The sequence below is a fragment of the Eulemur rufifrons genome, chromosome 27 (assembly GCF_041146395.1).
Source record: "Eulemur rufifrons isolate Redbay chromosome 27, OSU_ERuf_1, whole genome shotgun sequence".
In the NCBI taxonomy this organism is placed as follows: Eukaryota; Metazoa; Chordata; class Mammalia; order Primates; family Lemuridae; genus Eulemur; species Eulemur rufifrons.
Genome location: NC_091009.1, coordinates 23,605,808 through 23,626,751, shown reverse-complemented (window position 1 = coordinate 23,626,751; position 20,944 = coordinate 23,605,808). Strand labels below are relative to the sequence as shown.

Below are 20,944 nucleotides of genomic sequence, written 5' to 3'. Positions count from 1 at the left end.
TCTAAAGAAAGGAACATTCTGTATTTAGAACATTGGTATTTCATGGGCACAGATTCAGCATCTTAGCTCTGGCTACTAACATAAGCTTGATTTTGGTTACTGCTTACCTACCTCATAACTTCTCAAAGTACCAAATCTCTAGGGTTACACTCTTAAGGCAAGATTGTACTTTATCTGACCGCTATATATTAATGCTATATACATTTTTAAAAATGCTAACATTTATTTAAGATAGAGAAAAATAAACAGAAGTATGCTTTTGGGGGGAGGGTTTGGGTGGGCTAGGGAGACACACTCTACTCCTGATGTTTCCCTCCATGGGGAGGGACCTTTCATTAGATGAGCAGTACTGGCCTCCAGGGGAGGAGGTGAGTCTTACTGATTGGTAAGTTTTATGGTGGGAACTAGGCATGGGAAGATAAGTACCTTCTCTTTGCCTTCTTTGGGCATCAGAGTACTCCTCCCTGCCATACATGTTACCGAGGCAGGCTCTCATATGTACTGGCTGATGCTGGGTAGGAAAATTCAATTTGGAGGTCTAAGGTTGCGAAGTCCTTGCTGCCAGCCACCTGAGTTAGGTTTCCCACAGCTTAACAGTAATAGAACTCATATTTTGATATCTGTTGCCTGGATGCTTTGTCTATTAACTGATTCAGGCAGGGAAAAGAGAAGTGTTGTTTATTAGCCCCCTCAAACCTCAAGATGTGCTGTTAATTTCTGTCCATCTGATCGTGTTGGAGGTGTAATTGCAATCTGCTTAACCACAAAAAACACTGGAAATTTCCCATCAATGAGTGCATAAAATTTGTATCACAATTCTGCCTCTTCTCTGAATTACCTTGTAGTCTTGTCCAGATTTACTCTGCAGCGTGGAGGAAACATTCAGACAGACAGACTGAATCTTGCGGAAGAGTCCAGGTTTAGATCCGTGCTGAACCACTCCCTCTACTTTTAGCGCCAGCTGCTGGTTATTCTGGACAGCGATGGGCTCTGCAGGGTTCCGGGGGGATGGTGACAGAGCCAGCTGGAATGCCAACGTTCAAATAAATGCCAACAACCAAGAGCGAGCTTCCTTCTGATGAACACGTGTGTGCTAATCACTGGTTACAGGCTAACACATTCGCATGTGTGCACCCCCTACCTCTGCACCCCCAACCATGGTGGGCCAACCAGGCAGACATGCCTTTAAAGTCCTAATGCCTCCTTTAAAATACCACTGTGTTTTTCGTCTCAAATCTCAGTTCTGTTTGAGGGTAACAGAGAATTACAGAATAGCAAAGGCACTGTTCTAGTTTCTCTGGTGGGGTATTTCTTTAACAGTGATCCACTTCCTAGTAGGGAAATACACTATGTAAATTTTCACGTCCAGCTGCTGGTCTCTTTGGTCTTAGGTAATTTTAAATAGACTAAATTCAAATATAAATGAACTTCTACAATTACCTCCACAAGGAAGTCACCATGGTATAAAAAAGTCAATATCCACAAATGAACCAAATGACATTTTAAACCTCTCATTAGAGCAATTTTTTTAAAAAAGTATGAAAAATTTCGAATACACATCAATTACAGAAAGCTCAAGTCTTGCTAAATGAGAAGATGGAAGAAACGAGTCTTTTTGATAATGTTGTTGAGCTACTACACTAACCAACCCCGGAGACATTCTACCTTAGGACTTCTTATCTAGATAATCAAGTTCCTTATTATTCAGGAAATTCTGAAATGGAATGCTCTGTTAATTATAACTAAAAGCATCTGAATGGATGCAAAAGTTCACTGAAGACATTAACTGATAGGGATGATCCAAGAAATCTCTCAGAAATGACAATTTTCCTCTTTTCCAATAATTTCATTTTTTGAATCAAAAATAGTTTTTGAATTCTGGGTGGCTTAAACACTTCAAAATACTAATTCTATTCACTGGCCAGCCCCTCAAAACTTGTTATTCAAAGGCACAAGTGCTTTGGAGGTAGGACTGGTGATGTTTTACTGGACCTGATTCATTCTAGGTTGGGTCTGAATAGGCTGATCACACAAAGACTCAGCTCAAGATCCTTGTAGGCTAGTAGGATAAAACCCATTAACTTATTCCTGGAGGTAAGGGACAAGTGACAGAGTCCAGTTAACCAAAAGCCTGTCTCATAGCATTTGGCACTGACAGTTAAAAAGGGAGAGAGTTTTAACTCACAAATCCCATTCCCTTCACAAAATCACTTGATAAAGGGAGGAAAGGCTTGTAACTAAAGGCTGTAAGGTTTTATCAAAACCAAAGGTAAGACACTAAAGTGTGATTATGTACCACTTAATCTTCAAAAGATGGTTTTTAAACCTAGATTAACCTTAGCATTCTTCCTACATTACCTTGATGCTGGTAGACTGCAGTTTCTGGAAAAAATATCTCTGAAATGAAAGGGGAACTTTCAGCAAAGCAATGATGGCATTGCAGAGGCACGCTGTGTGCTGGGGGAAGAAAAGAAATGAAATCAAATGGTAATAAATTTTCAATTTCATCAACAAATGGTACATTCAGTTTAAAGCTACAGATGCTCATATAGATTACTACACATGTACATACCAATTGGGAAATAGCACAACATGAAGGAGCGGTGCTTATCTACCAAATCTTTCATGCCAAGAAGTACAACTACAGATTTTACTTTATTTTCAAGTATATTCAATAAAAAATGACAGAAAAGAGAATATCTACATCCTTTAAGGCCAAGCAATCTGCAAATTTAGGATAAAGTCCAAACTCCTTAATACTGTGTTCGAAGCCTTAGTGGTCTGGCCTCTGCCCACCTCTCTACTCTCACCTCTAATCCCCAGTCTGTACATTACACTGCAGCAATACAGCTGTTCTCAAAGACACCATGTTATTTCACATCTCTGCTTTTGAACATGTCTCTGCCTGAGATTCCCTACCCCTCCTTATCTGTCTGGAAAACGCATATGGAAGACACCTTCTCCATAAGAGCCTAGGGCTATTTTCTCTACACTGAGTCTCCTGGACAGAAACTTCCCATTCTCTTCATTACATTCAGTGATTCAACTCCATCAGAATGAAGTTACTGTTTAGCATCTATTTGATTTCTTACGGTGGAGTTTAGAGGGATACGAAGATAATCACTATCTCACAGAGATGTACTTCCTTCAAAGACAGTCTTTACAATCTCCCTAAGCAACCAATCTCAGTGTCACTTCAGCAACTACTACTGGGAATTTGACATGGAAAGCAGTGTGTCAAGGAAATTACCCATCTAATTTGAAATTAGTTAAATCTAATCTAACTCTTTAAGGACACATCCTGCCAATTCACTCTAAATACTTGGTAAGGGTTGAGGGTACAGAACGAGAAGAGCAGAAGCCAGGAAACAGCTACAGGGAATGTCAGCATCTAATGTGTGAGCAGGGGAAGAGAAACTCTCCAAAGTGTAAAGTTCAAAGATCAGGTATTATGGACTAAATGTCTGTGTTCCCCTAAAATTCATATGTTGAAGCCCTAACCCCCAATATGGTGGTATGTGCGGAGGTCATGTCCTTAAAGAAGGGCAAGAGAGACTAGAACTCCTCCCCACCGCACCCCCGCCACCATATGAAGACCCGCCAGAAGGTGGCTATCATCAAGGCCAGGAAGAGAGCCCTCACCAGGAACTGAATGGGCTGGCGCCTTGAATCTGGACTTCCCTGCCTCCAGAACTGTGAGAAATAAATGTCTGTTGTTTAAACCACCCAGTCTATGGTATTCTGTTCTGACAGTCTGATCTGAGACACTGGGCAATGGTCAGAGAGGGAGGAGAAAATCTGCATGAGAGTGTGTCGGTCTGGCCTGTGACTGGGAAGTCAGGGAGCAGATTTAATAAAAAGTCAGTGCTTGAGGGTGCCATAGGCAGCAGAGACTCAGCAGGCTAAAGGCTGAAAAGTAAACTAAAAGACATTAATGCCACCATCTGGCAGGAACTGATTTACTGCTAGTCAGACTACAAGCCCAGGTCTTTCTGTTCCAGTTGGCCAGTCATTTTCAACCATGGCAGCATGATAAAATCACCCGGAAGTGTTTAAAAGTACGAATGCCCGGGCCTCAATTCCAGCGATTCTGAGTTAACTAGTCTGGGGTAGGGCCTGGATATTGGTGTATTTTTTAAAAAGCTCCCAAAGTGATTCTAATGTGTAGCCAGGGTTGAGAACTATTGCAACTTCAGTTACATTGTTAAAAAAGAAAAGTTTCCTCTGCATTCTGGTAGAGATTTTATATGGTCATGTGGCCAGGCAGCAGTTACAGATGTGCTAAGTGTGTTCATGGGTTATCTCATTTAATCCCCACCACAGTGCTATGAGGTAGGTACTGTAGTAACCCTGTTTCATAGATAAGGAAATGGACACAGAGGGGTTAACTTGTTGAGCTCACACACAGTTAAGTACTAGAGATGAGGAAAAAAACCCACTTCCACATTAAAAAAGCTCAATAAAACAAAATGCCACTTGCCATATAAGAAACAGGAGTATATTTCCGATTGAGTGATTCCACCTCCTCCAAGACATGGTTATATACAGACATCATTCTTCTCTCGTATTCACTATCAGCATGGGCTGCAGCCATAGTTCCATATTCCTGGAAACTGAAATAAAGATCAGCATCAATTAAGCAATCAAAATAGTAACTACTTTAATGCCTAAACAATTTCAGGCACTTTCCACAGATTCTCATTTAATTTTTAAAATAGTAAAGTTATTTTCATGTACAGATGAGGAAACTGAGGCTTGGAAAGGTTAAGTAATTTGCCTGTAGTCATGTTACTAGTAAGCGGCAAGCCAGAATTCAAACCCAGATCTGACTTTCAAGTTATGTGATTCTTAACCACTTTGGTTGTTAGGAAACAATGACAGTGTTTAAACCTTGTTGCTGACATGAGGTGAAAGAGACATAAGACATTTGAAAAGGTAACTATCAACCAAGCCAGCAGGTAAGTGCCAAATTACTAATAAAGATATATAAACAATAGATCAGACTACGGATGGAGATGAGGAATGTCATAGAAGAGAATGGTCTTGAATAAATCACTAGGATGAATAAGATTTGGAGAGATGGAAAGTACAGGGGCATTCATGGCTGGGGAAATCGCATGAACCTAAAGCATGGAGGTGAAATGCACAGACAGGAATGTTCAGGAAAAAGCTAGTATACAAAGCATGCTGGGAAAACTTTAACCTAGAGTTCTTCCTTTTCCTTCTACTGCTTCAAATCCCCCAACATTTCTGAAAATATTGTAAGTGAGAAAAGAAGGCATTCTTTTCTCTTGCATTCTAATTAAACTTTTGACAATGCAATGTAGGTAATTTAAATCCGCTGGGCATAATGCCACTCTTACTATTCCCTAGTATCACTTTAATGCCTAGGAAGTGCAAGGCGCTTCAGCGATGTACTTTACACAGGGTATTTCATTTAATCTTCACAACCACTCTAAGAAAAAGGCATAATTATCTACCTACAGTTTGTGCGTATGTGGCTCAGGGAGAGGAAATAAATTCACAGAGCTAGGAGTGAGTGATTAGGGATTCGTGGTCTGCCTGGCTCCAACGCTCTGTTCCCTCCTCTGTACTGTATCTTAAGTTGCAATAAGACAAGAAGTGAAGCTCCTTTTTATGATGGACTTTATGGACAACCATACAAATAAATAATCTGCTAATAAAAAATTCCATTTCTGGCTTTTATTTCTATAAACGAGATTTATTCTTCCTAATAGTTTGTGTAAGTAAAGTCATACAATACATACTCTTTTGTGTATGCTGTGAGGTAGAGTCAGTATTCTTTTTTCCTCCTGTATATTTAGTTGTTCTAGCACAACCTATTGAAAAGACTCTTTTCCTCTCATTGAGTTATCTTGGCATCTTTGACAAAAATCAAGTGACCACACCAGTGTCTATTTCTGGACTCTCCATTCTACCCTTAACCCAGTATCACACTGTCTTAATTACTGTAGCTTTAAAGTCAGTCTTGAAATCAGTAGTTAAGTCCTCCTACTTTAGTTTTTCCCTATTTTGCAATGTGGTGAATTACATAGATTGATTTTCTAATGTTAAACCAACCTAGCATTCCTGGGATAAACCCTACTTAGTCTTAATGTATTATCCTTTTCTGTATTGCTAGATTCAATTTGTTTATGTTCTGTTAAAATTTTTTATGCCCACATTCATAAAGAATATTTGAATTTGTCCTGTTCACCTAAATTAGCAAATTTATTGGCACAAAGTTATTATTTTCTTATTATGCTTTAAATGTCTATAGGATTTGTACTGATACCCTAACTTTACTTCCAATATTAATAACTTGCTTTCTTTTTCTTGCTCAGAATAGCTAGTTTTATCAATTGTATTAATCCTTTCAAAGAACCAGCTTTTGCTTTCACTGATTTTCTCTACTGGCTTCTTTCACAGCCCATTTCTGAGAGGCATCCATGGTTTTCACATGTCCTGTTGGATGATCAATAGGCCATTCATCTTTATTGCCGAGTAATATTCCATTGTATGGATATACAATTTACTTATCCTTTAGCCTGTAGAGAGACATTGGATTTTTCCCATTTTTGTTATGAATAAAGCTGCTATGAACATTTCTGTAGAAGTCTTCGTGGAAATGTATTTTCAATTCTTTTGGGTAAATATGTAGGAACAGAACTGGTGGTCATAAATAACTGTACATTTAACTTTTAAGACACTCTGAACAGTTTTCCAAAATGGCTGTATCATTTTGCATTTCCAACGATATATCAATTTAAGCCCCTCCACATCCTCACCATTTGGTAGTGAAGGTCTTTTTGATCTTAGCTGTTGCAGTGGGTGCAGTACCTCATTGATTTAATTAGCATTTCTCTGATGACTAATGATGTTAAGTATCTTTCCATGTGCCTGTTGGATATTAGCATATGTTCTTTCTTGAAGTGCCTGTTCAAATCTCTCAACAATTTTTAAAAAATTGGCTTGTCTTAAATTGTACAGTATTCTGAATATATTCTTCATACAAGTATTTTGATAGAATATGTTTGAGAATATTTTCTTCCTGTCTAACTTGTCTGTTCATTTTCTTAACGACATCTTACAAAGAGCAGAAGTTTAAAAATTTAAATCCAATTCAAATTTTGCTCTCATGGCAACTGCTGTTGATGCCCTAAGAAATCTTTCCCAACTTCAAGGTCATGAAGAGTTTCTCCAATGCAGTCTTCTACAAAGTTTGGAGCTTTACATTTTGGTCCACGATACATCTGGAATTTTTGTGTATGGAGTGAGGTACAGTCAAGATGTTTTTTCCTATATAGATATCTAGTTGTTTATTTCTAATCTCCTCTTTGAGTAAAGTGATCTTGGAATCTCAGGCCTTACTAGATTGAAATTATAGACAGTGAAAACACATATTCTGAAACAGAATACCATAATGGGGAAAAATAATGTATCATTTTTTAATAAAAAACACTAATTTTGAATAATTAATTAGTTATTGGGGGAGGGGGAAATTTTTAATAAAGCAAAACCAGGACTATTTTGGCTCAGGAAGCCAAAGAATAAAAATGTCCAGTACAAGCTTAATTATATCATTAATTCAATTTTTCAAAAATGTTTAGTTATACTATATAAGAAGAAATGGTGAATATTCAAAGAATTCCTTCCCAGTTATTTTTCTAAGTCAACGTTTTAAAAATAGGAGGCAGGAGGTAAGCAGACAAGGAAGTCAGAAAATCTACGTTTTTGTCACTAGTTATGTGACCCTGGGCAAATGCTGAAAGAATTCTTCCTCTTTTTCTTCTCCAATATCTCTTCTAAAACAGTATCGTGATGATTAGGTAAGATAACATATTTGGAAGTGTTTTGTAATGGAAACTATTATTAGAGTTACCTTGCTGATTCTGGATCCAAAATCAGGGCTTCTATTGCATGAGATATCAGTAAACAGCTCTGTTGCTGTCTGGATTAATGTTAAGGTTACACATGAAAATAGAGATTTCCACTATATATTTACATTATCTGAATAATAAATGAGTCAAGAGGGCAATCATATTTTTAGTGAAGGTAATGATAATATTATTAACTCAAATCATCTGGGGCTCTATTTTTTCCTTTTAAGGGCTACACATTGTCTACAACAGTGATTCTCAAAGTCTTTTCCTAGAAGGGTACTTATGAGGCTGTCTGATGTAGGAAGGGGGACCCAAGAAACAGGCCTGTGATTCAATCACAGCATCTCTGTTTTTAATCTGTCTTAGATATAGGGGTTCTTCACAACAGTTCGAGACAAACAAGTAATCAATAAAAGGCTTCACTGATAGAAGTTAAAAACAAAAAACCAAAACCAATGGTGTGTAGAACTTTTATCCCAGAGGTTCTTAATCTGGGGCTCAAGGGGTCTGTTAATCCCACTGAAGTTGTATAAATTGTGGGTGTGTGTGCATAAACCTATTTTGTAGGGCAGAGGGTCCATACCTTTCATTAGGTTTCAATCAGTAAACCAAAATGCTAACAACTACTGATTGGTAAGTCTACAACTTAAAAATAATTTCTCTTCCCTCCTTCCAAAAATAATTAGAAGTTGCTAAAAAGCAAATACAGTGAACTCAGAGAGGGCTTAGGGAACAAAAGTGATGACTAAAATACTGAACAGAATTAATAAAGGTGATGAGACCTAGAGTTGTTAGCCATGAAGAAAGAAGGATGAGGGGAAGCAAAATGTTCTCTGGTGGGAAAATATAACGTTTTGTAGGTTATAGCTCACAAGAGCACAAGGTATGCATCACTGGTAAGATACAGGTTTGGATGCTCTTTCCTGGAGGTGGAGAAAACCACCTGAATCATCATATTTTTTAAAAAACCGGGTTCAAGTTAAAAAGTAAAACCATTCTGCTTATACTAATTAATTTCAAAGGGGAAATTATTAATTATAATAAATTTGTAGGCTTATCTAATATATATTTTTGTAGTTAAGCTTATCTGAAGTATTTAGTCTACATTTAAAAGAATACTTCCAAAGAACAAATAATACTGGGGTAAGCTTAGGATACAGTTCTACATTCCTCAAAGTTGCTGAGTCAGCATCAAAAGATGCCTGGTAAAGATCCCCGTATCGGGAAGCAAGGCTTCGAAATTCTTCCATGGACTGTTTCATCTATAAAGAAGAAAACAGTATCAATTATGACAAACAAACATGCTATCATTATTGTATAAAGAACATAAAAATCAAAACATAAAAAAGTCATCTTCACACAAGAAAATTCAAAAAATAAAGAATTCATTGTCATTCTATTCACTTTCATAACCTTTGTTATATAAAATCAACAAAAATGGCAAATGAAACCAAAGATGTTTATAAGATCATAATAATTAATATACAATATATAGAAACAAAAGAATTTGTATTTTATCTTCTTCAAGTTCCACTAAAATAATTAATACAGCTTAAAACATTCTTAAGTTTCTTTAAAACGTATGTCCTTTCTCTTTATATAAATTTGTTGCACCCATTGAGATGACATCACATCATCAATCACTTGATCGTTCTAATAACACATCAGCCTATTTTTGGCAACACAGATGAGTTAATAAACATTTGATGCTTATGTCTCAGTCAAATCACTGATTTTAAATTTCACAACTTTTCATCTCAAAACTAACTTCAAAACCTGTAAAGTAGAAATAAAAAGTACACTTAAAATAAAGTTAAGACATGCCTGATTGGAGATGCGACCACACCTCTGAAGGTCATTTCCTAAGGTCATGGCAATCGTTGTGGCAATTGCAGGTGGGGGGCTTGTTTTTAGGCTGTTGCAAGTACAGATCAGCTGACAGAAGGCTTGCAGAAGGTCAATCCTGAGTTTTACAAATTCACACTGAAAACTTAAAGGATTCAATGGTGTACTAGCAGCCTGGAAAAAAAAAGAGATATTTAAGAAAAAGTAAACATAACAACGAAGTAGGGTAGTACTCAGTATTTGCTACAGTGTGCACAAGAGCAATAGTTCTAACATTGATGGATAAACACCTAAATCATAAGGGGAATTATGTAATATTAGAAAAACTTATGAGTATCAGCTCCGAGGCATGTTTTATCAGTATTCACAGGTTCCTTATTTCCTACATTGACAAAGACTCTATAATATGTGGGTTGGCTAGATCATCGTCAATAAGATACCACATAAGGGATGCTTTAAGGGAATTACCATTCCCCCAAATCGCCTTATCACCTTCCTACCTTTCTAATCTGAAATTCCCATCATTGCAATCATTAACAGTATCTTTAAAAGTTGGGGGCAAAGGCCGGGCGCGGTGGCTCACGCCTGTAATCCTAGCACTCTGGGAGGCCGAGGCGGGTGGATTGCTCAAGGTCAGGAGTTCGAGACCAGCCTGAGCGAGACCCCGTCTCTACTAAAAATAGAACGACATTATATGGACAACTAAAAATCTATATAGAAAAAATTAGCCGGGCATAGTGGCGCATGCCTGTAGTCCCAGCTACTCGGGAGGCTGAGGCAGTAGGATCGCTTAAGCCGAGGAGTCTGAGGTTGCTGTGAGCTAAGCTGACGCCACGGCACTCACTCTAGCCTGGGCAACAAAGTGAGACTCTGTCTCAACAAAAAAAAAAAAAAAAAAAAAAAAAGTTGGGGGCAAGGAGGAAAATTTCTTAGATGAGATCTGATTTGTTTTTATGAGGACAGATTCCCCCACTTGCTCTACCCCTTAAGCTGCTACTTACTATTTTTAATTTACTGTTTGTCAGCAACTTTAGAAGGAATAGGATTAAGAGTCGTTGTATATAATACTGTTATATATAAATACAGTACAGACCATCTTACCAGACAAAAAATACTGGCAGCATTGTTCTAACATGCATTATAAAACTGAAAGAGAAGCAAGGTGTAGTTATAACGAGCGAGATATGCTCTCCTCTGGATTTATTTCTGACTAACAAGAAATACTTGATTGATGACATAAGATGATAACCTTGAAAGTGACTGCCATCTTGGACCATGCAATAGTGAAGGAAAGCAATGTTAGATATGGTATATAACTTCAAAAAGAACACAGAAAAGACAGATTTGTCATAAAGGTCAAAGACTTTAAAAGGTAATATTTTCTAAGAGAGATGGGAGATGTACAGGAAATAAAATTTAGACTATAGAAGTATGAATAATGCCAATGAAAAAGAGTATAATTTCCTTTGGTTTCCACTGGGGCTAAAGCTTAAATAGAAGTTGTGTTCTAATGTCAGCAAGTAAAGCAAACATTATGTATAATCAAAATTACTCCTAAAAATTCCTCAGGAAGAGATTATTTCCAGTTAGTTCAACACAGCCAGAAGAAGGAACAGTAAACTCAGAGTTCTCTTCTAATCCTCACTCCGGGGTATAAGCTCATTAAGAAGGAAGGCTAGGAGAACCGTCCCCACTACTTAAATAGCCTTTTTTTTTTTTTTTTTTTTTTTTTGCTAAACATAGAGTTAAATTTGTGTTAAACATGCTAATAATGCTACTTCACTGAATTTCTGATTTGTGGTACTTATCCTATTTTCTAAATGGAGTAGCTAAAGAAACCAATGCAGGTGGAAAAAAAAAAAAAAGCTATCCGATAAACTCATCACATTGTTGTGAAAGAAATCTCCAAAACTTTTTCATCTTGTAGAACTGAAACTCTACACTCATTAAACAATAGCTCCCCTTTTCCTCCATGCCCAACCCAGTGGCAACCACCATTCTACTTTGTTTCTATGAATTTGACTATTTTAGATATTTCATGTAAGTGGAATCATACAGTGTATGTTTTCTGTGACTGGCTTATTTCATTTAGTATGAGGTCAGTTTTTTTTGTTTTGTTTTGTTTTTTTTGAGACAGAATCTCACTCTGTTGCTCAGGCTAGAATGCCGTGGCGTCAGCCTAGCTCACAGCAACCTCAAACTCCTGGGCTCAAGCGATCCTCCTGCCTCAGCCTCCCAAGTAGCTGGGACTACAGGCATGTGTCACCATGCCCGGCTAATTTTTTTAATATATATTTTTAGCTGTCCAAATCATTTCTTTCTATTTTTAGTAGAGACAGGGTCTCGCTCTTGCTCAGGCTGGTCTCGAACTCCTGAGCTCAAATGATCCACCTGCCTCGGCCTCCCAGAGTGCTAGGATTACAGGAGTGAGCCACCATGCCCGGCATATAAGGTCAGTTTTTAGAAGAATAAGACAAGCCTAAAGCAATAGAGAACTAGATTAAACCATCCCTCCTGCTAAGAATAAGGGAGGGAAAATGGAACAAAATATTAAAATCATCTGTTTGAAAGCATCAGAGAACATGCTCATTTTAGGGCACAGGTTCTTACTTAGGAATATAATGAAATTCAAGGAAACATAAGATGTGTTAAGGGTCTGCCTTCTCTGCAAACCTTTCATTTCCTTGGCAGAGCAAACAGAAACTGTAGCTAGCTGACTGTTGATTTGGAGTAGGAGGATATCACAGAAGGGTACAAAGTGGGATATTAGAATCCTCAGTAATTTTTTCATTATCTATAAAGCAGAAAACTCTAGTTACTTAGTAAGTAGCTGCCAGGTATGGGATGAGGCCAGGGGTTTATGTTTGATGGTGGTGTTGACCCAGGTTGGGATCTTACTAGTAAGAGTCTGGAGAGGGAAGATCCTATCTCCACACCACTTATCCTTTCTGCATGGATTCAGCAATCTTCTTCACATGTGGTACCCAGTACTTTATAAAGACAAAATGATAAGTTTACATCAATCTATGAATGTTAAAAAGGGGGAAGAATTAAGGGTTTATTTCCATGACCTATTTATTACTTTGATACCGCTAAGTATACACATCAGCAGGTTTCTTGAAGTAGTTAAAATAGGATAACCCAAAAAGAAAAGGGAGAGAATTCTCACATAAGTCATTATCACCAAGGGAGAATGAAGAGGACTTACTGTTAAGGAAGCAATGCCTTTGTGATAGAATTTTAAAGACTCAGCAATGCAAGAAAGTGCTGAACTATAATTCTCCTCTTGCAACCCGGTCAGACACTGTTCTGCATGTGAGAACTCCTTCAAACTGTTCAGCCAGAAGTAGAAGTGTTCTGAGGCAACCTGAGTCAGCAAACTCTGATAAAGCTCTCTGGCCATGTCATGATTTCCCTAAAAAAAGAAAAAGGAAAAAAAAAAAAAAAAACAAAAAAAAACAAAAGCAAAGAAAAAAAGAAATAGAAGGGGCACATGGTGAGGTTCGTACATTTGAAAGAGTTGATGCAGCAGCTAAAAGACAAACCCAAACCTTGGGTGAGTATGAACAATTGTTCCTCATATTACATAATTTTTTGAGACTCAGTCTAAATACTTCCTCAGAGGATATATGCTGAGCTGCTTTTATGTAACATAATGCTTAACGTTCTTTACTCAAACAGTTCCAAAGAAAAAAGAAATGGAATTTTAGTTCAAAATATAGAAAGTATAAATACTCAATGTATGTCATTCGGGATGAGCTACTGAGTGGGGTGAGGAAAACCCCAGGGGAAAGGGGGAGCTGCTGGGGGGAATGTGAACGCCATTTAATGCCTGGAGCCCGGGACGCTCAGTGTTCTGCAATGTTCCTCCCCTATTTGAGAAACAGTGGAAAATCTGAGAAACAGTGTGCAATCAAAACATGCGTTTCAATCACCTAGAGTCATGCTTCTCTGAGTTTGTTCTCCGGACTTATCCCTAAAGGATTTCTGTACTAACCAAGGTCTGTATTTCCTTCCTCTCTAACAACCTACAGCCAGAAAGCTCAGATTCTAACATCCTCCTAACACTGATAAAAACCAACAACATATGCACCATTCTTTTATGAGAAAAGTTAAAAATCAGGGCCTTTCCTTCATCATCTTTAGAACCCATGAGTAAAAAGTACTTCCACCTTTATTCTAGTTTTGACTATGACCAATCATCATACAACCTAAGGTATATGACCCTGACATTTCCACCAACCCAGTTCGCTGAGAAGGGCGACACATACCATCCTGGAAGCCTGTCTGGCAATACGGTACACAGTCCACCCGTTGGAGACACTTTCAAGCTGTTGCTTAATCACCGCCTTTACTTCAGCAGACAATGCCTTCTGACTCGCCACAAAAATCACAGTAGCCAAGCTCACCTAACATTGGGCAAGAAGAAAACCAAGAAAATCATGTAATTTTACCCAATGGCATAGATAACTTACCCAAAAGGGAGAAAAACTAATTAGAGCCCATTTAAAAAGAAGAAAATGTCTTCCATTGACATTTAATATTTCATTTTGAAGTCATTAAATAATTTATTCTATTTACTCAGAGCATTGTTTATAATAGCAAATAATTAGAAGCAATGTCCATAAATATGGATAAATTATATAATTATGCAATTTTACTATATATCAGTAAAATGGATAAACTAGAGATGTACTTATGAATATAGATGATCAACAAAATAGGGAAAAATGTGCAAAATGCAAAAGACTGCATGTAGTATGACACATTTACATAAAGTTAAAAACATGTAAAATAATACTGCATATTACTTAGGAATATATACGTAGGTAGTAAAAGAATAACATCCATGGGAATGGTAAATACCAAATTCAGGATAGTGGTTACATCTGAGAGAAGGGAGGAGATGCTAAAAGGGAGGAACACAGGGGACTTCAACTACATTGGTAATACTTTTTATTTTTAAGTTGTTTTTTTTTTTTTTATAGACAGGGTCTTGCTATGTGGCCCAGGCTGGTCTCAAACTCCTGGCCTCAAGCGATCCTCCCACCTTGATCTCCCAAAGTGCCAGGATTACAGGTGTGAGCCACCACTCCCAGCCTGGTAATATTTAATACCTTTTTCTTAAGCTAGGTGTTAGATGCCAGAGTTTTCATTGTATTATTCCCTAGATTTTTTAAAATTTTGTTTCATTAAAAATTACATCAAAGTAGTACTCACAAAAAAGAGATAAGAAACATTAGTTCAAAATGTCACTTCAATAAAAAAAAAAAATGGCTGCCTTTTAATATACCAATGCTAGGCTGGGTATGGTAGCTCATACCTATAATCCTAGCACTCTGGGAGGCTGAGCCGGGAGGACTGCTTGAGCTCAGGAGTCTGAGACCAGCCTGAGCAAGAATAAGATCCTGTCTTTACTAAAAATAGAGAAATTAGCTGGAAAAATTATCTGGGTGTCATGGTGCACACCTGTAGTTCCAGCTACTGAGAAGGCTGAGACAAGAGGATCTCTTTAGCCCAGGAGTTTAAGGTTGCGGTGAGTACAATGACACCACTGTACTCTAGCCGAGGCGACAGAGCTAGAACCTGTCTCAAACAAACAAACAAAAACCCAATATTAAATCACACCAAGATGCATACACATTGTGATAACTATATGAAGTCATTCCCATGACCACAGCAATTTGGTTATCAGAGTAACCTTTTCAGACAGCAGCTGATGAGATGGGTCAATCTTTTACACAATGCCTTCTGGAGGATTACATACAAAACAGACTCGAATAAGTCATTTCATTATGCTTTTTCCCAAGCTCTAGATTCAGATGAATAGAAACAATACAGAATGGCAACCTCATAGCTTTCTTTAATTTATGATTATTTAGACTGTAGCCTACTCTCAGCCTTGGAGAACATACAACTACACATTTTATAGCTTCCGTTGCTTCTGTTTCTTTCTAAGCATCCACCTTTCCTGACCCCAAGAGTCTACAAAAGTCTAAATTGAATCCTAAATAGCTAAAGAGGTCCTAGAATGGACAACAGGAATTTGGGCTAATTTATGGTTATTATTTTCATTAGGTTTTAAACTTATATTTTCTGAAGTACAAAATAGGGATTAGTTCATTATTTATTTGCTTTGTGTAAGAGAGGAAAAAAACCCCAATTTTCATTTTGTCCTACATAATAAATGAAAAACATTAGATTGAAGGCTTTGTCTATACTAAGCTAATCTGACAGGACTTAAAAAGCAGTTTTAGGTCAGAACAAAACACATTCTAAATCAAAAGTGAACACACTAAAAAGCTCACATTGCCAATTCTATTTTGACTTCAGTGTGCTCTTGGTCTTATATAATTACTTTACCCTATTTGTTTTGCTTTGAAAGTAAAGTCAAATAGCAGTGTTGACTTTTTAAAGTAATTCCCACTAGACCACATCCTAGTCATCCAAAGGAGATTGAAAAAGTGGCTTTTTACCAGTAGTTCTTGTTGCTTGTCTGTGGCTGATCGTCCGATCACCTTGTAGAGCTCCATGAGGTCACCAAGCATCCCATCGCCCAGCACTGGCAGCTGCATGGCAATGGCAGCCAGGCAGTGGCACATCAGGATCCGGGCAGCATCCTGAGCACTGTGCAACTGAGTCAACAAGGTTTCAACCACTGACTGGCTAAGATGCGGCCTGCCCTTGGCCAACTTCACCATGCAATTTAGAGCCATCTGCACACCAAAAAGAAAACGGACTAATTACACTTTGAAGGTATTAAGTGAAGGCTTAAATAGAAGAACTTTGTAAAAGTTACTGGGAAAAATCAAAGGTGTGGCTTTTTTTGTAGGCATAACATTTTTCTTCGTAAGAAGCACTTGATGAGGCCGGCGCGGTGGCTCACGCCTGTAATCCTAGCACTCTGGGAGGCCGAGGCGGGTGGATCGCTCAAGGTCAGGAGTTCGAGACCAGCCTGAGCAAGAGCGAGACCCCGTCTCTACTAAAAATAGAAAGAAATTATATGGACAACTAAAAATATATATATATATAGAAAAATTAGCCGGGCATGGTGGCGCATGCCTGTAGTCCCAGCTACTCGGGAGGCTGAGGCAGGAGGATCGCTTGAGCCCAGGAATTTGAGGTTGCTGTGAGCTAGGCTGACGCCACGGCACTCACTCTAGCCTGGGCAACAAAGTGAGACTCTGTCTCAAAAAAAAAAAAAAAAAAAAAGAAGCACTTGATGTATTGAATCTTGCACATTAGAGTTTGTGAAGGGCGCCATGTTTAAAATAACAAATCAGAACTGTACATCAATCACTCATTTCAATCTAGACTTAAAAAAGACAAGATGAAAATTCTAAGGAATAATGCTAAAGAGGCAAATATATGCCAAACTAAATGTCACCATTAGGGTATTTTTGATTATTTTTCAAGAACTGTTTCTAAAGTGTGGTTTGTGTACTATCTATGCCAGCATATCCCAGAATGGTAATTAAAATATAGATTCTTGGGCCCTACCCATCCCAAACTTAATAAATTAACTTTTTGGGGGGGGGGGGTGTTGGGGAGTTTGCAGTTTTAAACAGATGCATAAGTCAGTTGTCCCCAAACTTTTTGGCAACAGGGACCGGTTTCATGGAAGACAATTTTTCCATGAATGGGGGCGGGGGTGGGGAGGATGCAAAATTTAAAATACTATCTGACCCTCGACAGAAAGATTGCTAACCCTAGTTTAAACAATGAAAGCAGACATTATATTAAAATGAGTGAAGTTTTCACCTTTAATGTAGCTTGAGCACCTGGACTATCATCTTGACTACAAAGTACCAGAAGGGATTCCAGGCCAAAGACAGCATCTTGTTCCAGTGCTAAAAGATCTAGAAGAAAAACACCAAGTTTTATGGGGTCAAGTAGAGGAGATTAAACACACACACGCGTGCGCAGAAGAAAAAACATTAAGGAGGCTAAGATATAGAAAACACTTAAATGCATAAAGCTAACCCTCCTTTAAAAAGTACATGTGGCATTACTTCTAAAATGTAAAGGCTTATCTTCAGACTTCATTTCTACCACTTTATTGAAGATTATAAAAATATACACATTAAATCAAGAGCTATAGCCACAAAGCTATAAATAAAACAAAACAGAAATAGGGTCATCAGCTTAGCTAAGGAAAATACTAAGAACGGCAAACTATGCAGTAAGTGCTAATCTCCCTAATCATATATTAATGTAGGTCCATTTTCACCTAGAACATAACAGTTTTTAGCTTCCAATGAAAGCTGAACCACTTTTAAGAAGTAATAAGGACCCTACATAATCTTAATGTTTTAAGTCTGATCATAAAGAATGATACCCTCAGATGTCTTATATAACAGCAGTACTAGAGCATCTTTTCACTGCCATAGGGCTAAGTTTTCTCTGGAGGGCCTAGAAAGTTCTGAATGTATTAGTTAACTGTATTTAGGTTAACACATGTCAGCTTTGAGAACGTATAGCAGTTTCTTTGTTACATGGCAGAAAATACTCTTTACTGTGCCAAAACTAAAACAGGTTTAATTATTCAAAGCAGAATCAACATACAACTTATAGAAACGTTTCCTGAGTTAGTGCAGGAGCTTGGAAAACAACATAAAGGCTAGTAAAGGTCAGAGTGCTAGAAAAAAATAGGTACTAGGAACAAGCAGTGCTGAAGGCTAGTTGGGATAAGAGGAACTGCTGAGCTTGTGATCCTTAATAAAGATCAAAATAAGCCCTGAAACAGATGGAATGTCCAAAATGCATTTCCTGTTCTTAAACACAGGCAAGAAATTTTTCAAGTCTTTAGGTCAAAAGATGTTAGGTTACACAATAAAACATGTACCATTACTTTCTATACATGTCCCCCTTGATTATGCAAATCAGTTCAATGTTACATATATCTAGAGATAAGTTTGTGAAAATTTAACTCGCATTGCTCTGTTAATTCACTTGCCTCTAGGTGAAAGGACTTGTTACTGAAGTCCCCTGATAGGAGGTTTTCTAGGTTCTGTATACATGAACCCATTGCCTTACACCATAGGGGTAGAGTCCTAAGTAATCCCTGTCCAAAACACTACACGAGCACAGGTAAGCAGTGGAGGAAATGGGCAATGTCCCATAAAACCTTTCAATTCCATAATCCCACTCCCAAGGTCCTGTCCTCATACTTTTATTATTTTTCACAAGGATTAAGTAGCCTTGAGAAAGCTTGCTCTAAGAACAGTTCGGAAGGAGGCAATTTGTGGATCAATGCACACAGGCTAAAAATAATCAGGGATTACAAAACCAAACAGAATTCTGTCCAAGCTCTAATAAAAAATTTACATCTAGTATCAGTCCTGATCATGCTTACCTTTATCTTGACAAGAGACAGTGATATTAGTTAGGACTCTCACTCCATGAGCTGCAATACCCCTGTTATTATGGTAACAGCACTCCTGGGCTAATTTGACTAAATCAGAGGATCTGGGGGAAGAACTCACATTTCCTAAACAAGCAGAGAGAAGCAGTACAGACTGTAATTCATTCAAACAGTTCAAAAGCAGTTCAGCTTAAAGGTTCAATTTTCTTAGTTTTATGAGGAAATCTCTAACAATAAACTTTAACAAAATGTCCTACTTTGACTCCATCATCAATATATATCACCATTTCTCTTCCCCAGTCAAGGTGCTTAGAAAACGTATGTACCACTAGTTTTGTAATGACTATGATCTAAAATCAATATAGGACTTTCCCATAAAAATATTAAGATATACTGACGAAAAAAACAGTACAAAAACCAAAACAACTATAGATTGTATCCCGGGAGTTCAACTGTATTCTGATTAAAATGGATGTCATCATAGGCCTCTTGTCAGATACAAACATACCTTCAAGAGAGGAGAGAAAAGAGAAATAAAACCTTTAAGTTTGCTTTTTTCCCACCTCAAATTGCTGGCATACATTTATACCTCAAAAGGTTTATGTAAGAATTCATAATTTTAGAGCTGGAAAGGATTTGGGGATCATCTGATTCAACACTCTATTTTTACAGAAGAAATCAAAGCCCCAAGATTTTAAGTACCTTGCCATCAAGGTTATAAAACTTGTTGGTTGTAGACTACTCTTGTGCTTTATACCTTAAGTTCTATGCTACATTTTGCATCAATTTTTTAAATTCACATTTGAAATTTTGTAAGGTTAAACCTTGCGTTACGATATTTTAATTTATAGTAGAGCTTCAAGAAGAATAAGGAGATCAAAGCTTGTTCAATCTTTCAGAAGAGTCTCTCATTCCTGTCTTCCTTTCCTCTGCTTAATTTTCCATGATTCCTGTCAACTTCAACCTTGTCTCTCATAGGGTAACCGTATTTTTTTGAGGCTGAAGGGACCCTATCAATAATGATTCCGACAGACACAAACCAAGACTATCCCAGGCAGTGTGGCGCATGCGGTCGCTTTATTGATTTCTGGTTTACCATAAAACCACAAGCTTAGGTGAAAACCTGTGTTTTTAAGACAGGCAATGCATTAGAAAAATGAAACTATATGTTTGTTTTTTCAAAACAGTGAGAATTGTATTCATATTTTTTCCATTTTTTTTCTCATCCATGTGATGTGAACAATGTAACTCATCTATACATTTACGAACATGTTTTATAAGTTGCTTTCTTCTTCTCAAGATGCACCATAGAAAACTTGGAAAAAACAGAAAAATCCAAAGAAGAAAAAAATTATCCCGAATCCCTTTCTTTCTTTTTCTTTTTTCACACACTGTTCTGTACCTTGCTTTACTTTCCTTTAAATATATCATAGAGTGTGTTCCATGCCGTATATTCTTTTTAATAAACTGCATTGATTTTTACTGCGGTGATGTCTCATAATTCTTTAATGAGTTCCATATTGATGGACCTTTTTAGGCTAGTACATCCTCTACTGATGGACAATATTTTGCTATTGCATAGAATGATGCTGTGAATAATCTTATACATATGTCATTTGTCAATGTGTGAATATATAAGCAGGATAAATTCCTAGAAGTGGAATTTCTGGGTCAGCTGTAATTTAATGAGTACTTCCAAATCACCTATGCAGAGGTTTAATAATTTATATTTACACCAGCAATAAATGAGAGTGGCTGTTTACCCACACCCTTGTGGACACAGCATGTTTATCAAACTTCTGAATCACTGCCATTCTGATGGATTAAAATTATTTCAGTGTTGTTAATTTAC

The 20,944-nt window shown here is 37.5% G+C and overlaps 1 protein-coding gene across 4 annotated transcripts in view; it reads right to left on the bottom strand.

Annotated features, from left to right (window-relative positions):
- The window catches only part of INTS7 (integrator complex subunit 7), a 42,343-nt gene that overhangs the window by 2,471 nt on the left and 18,928 nt on the right, over nt 1-20,944 (bottom strand). For 2 of the 4 annotated variants that reach the window (XM_069459290.1, XM_069459294.1), the window contains 11 exons: nt 19,084-19,218; nt 17,490-17,587; nt 16,205-16,444; nt 14,000-14,137; nt 12,937-13,143; nt 9,708-9,902; nt 9,042-9,145; nt 7,883-7,951; nt 4,481-4,613; nt 2,359-2,457; nt 839-1,024 (listed from right to left, as the gene is read on the bottom strand). In XM_069459290.1, the coding sequence (XP_069315391.1) occupies nt 839-1,024; nt 2,359-2,457; nt 4,481-4,613; nt 7,883-7,951; nt 9,042-9,145; nt 9,708-9,902; nt 12,937-13,143; nt 14,000-14,137; nt 16,205-16,444; nt 17,490-17,587; nt 19,084-19,218 (1,604 nt within the window). The remainder of the gene's footprint in view (nt 1-838; nt 1,025-2,358; nt 2,458-4,480; nt 4,614-7,882; nt 7,952-9,041; nt 9,146-9,707; nt 9,903-12,936; nt 13,144-13,999; nt 14,138-16,204; nt 16,445-17,489; nt 17,588-19,083; nt 19,219-20,944) is intronic. The other 2 variants (XM_069459292.1, XM_069459291.1) reach the window with 2 other exon arrangements.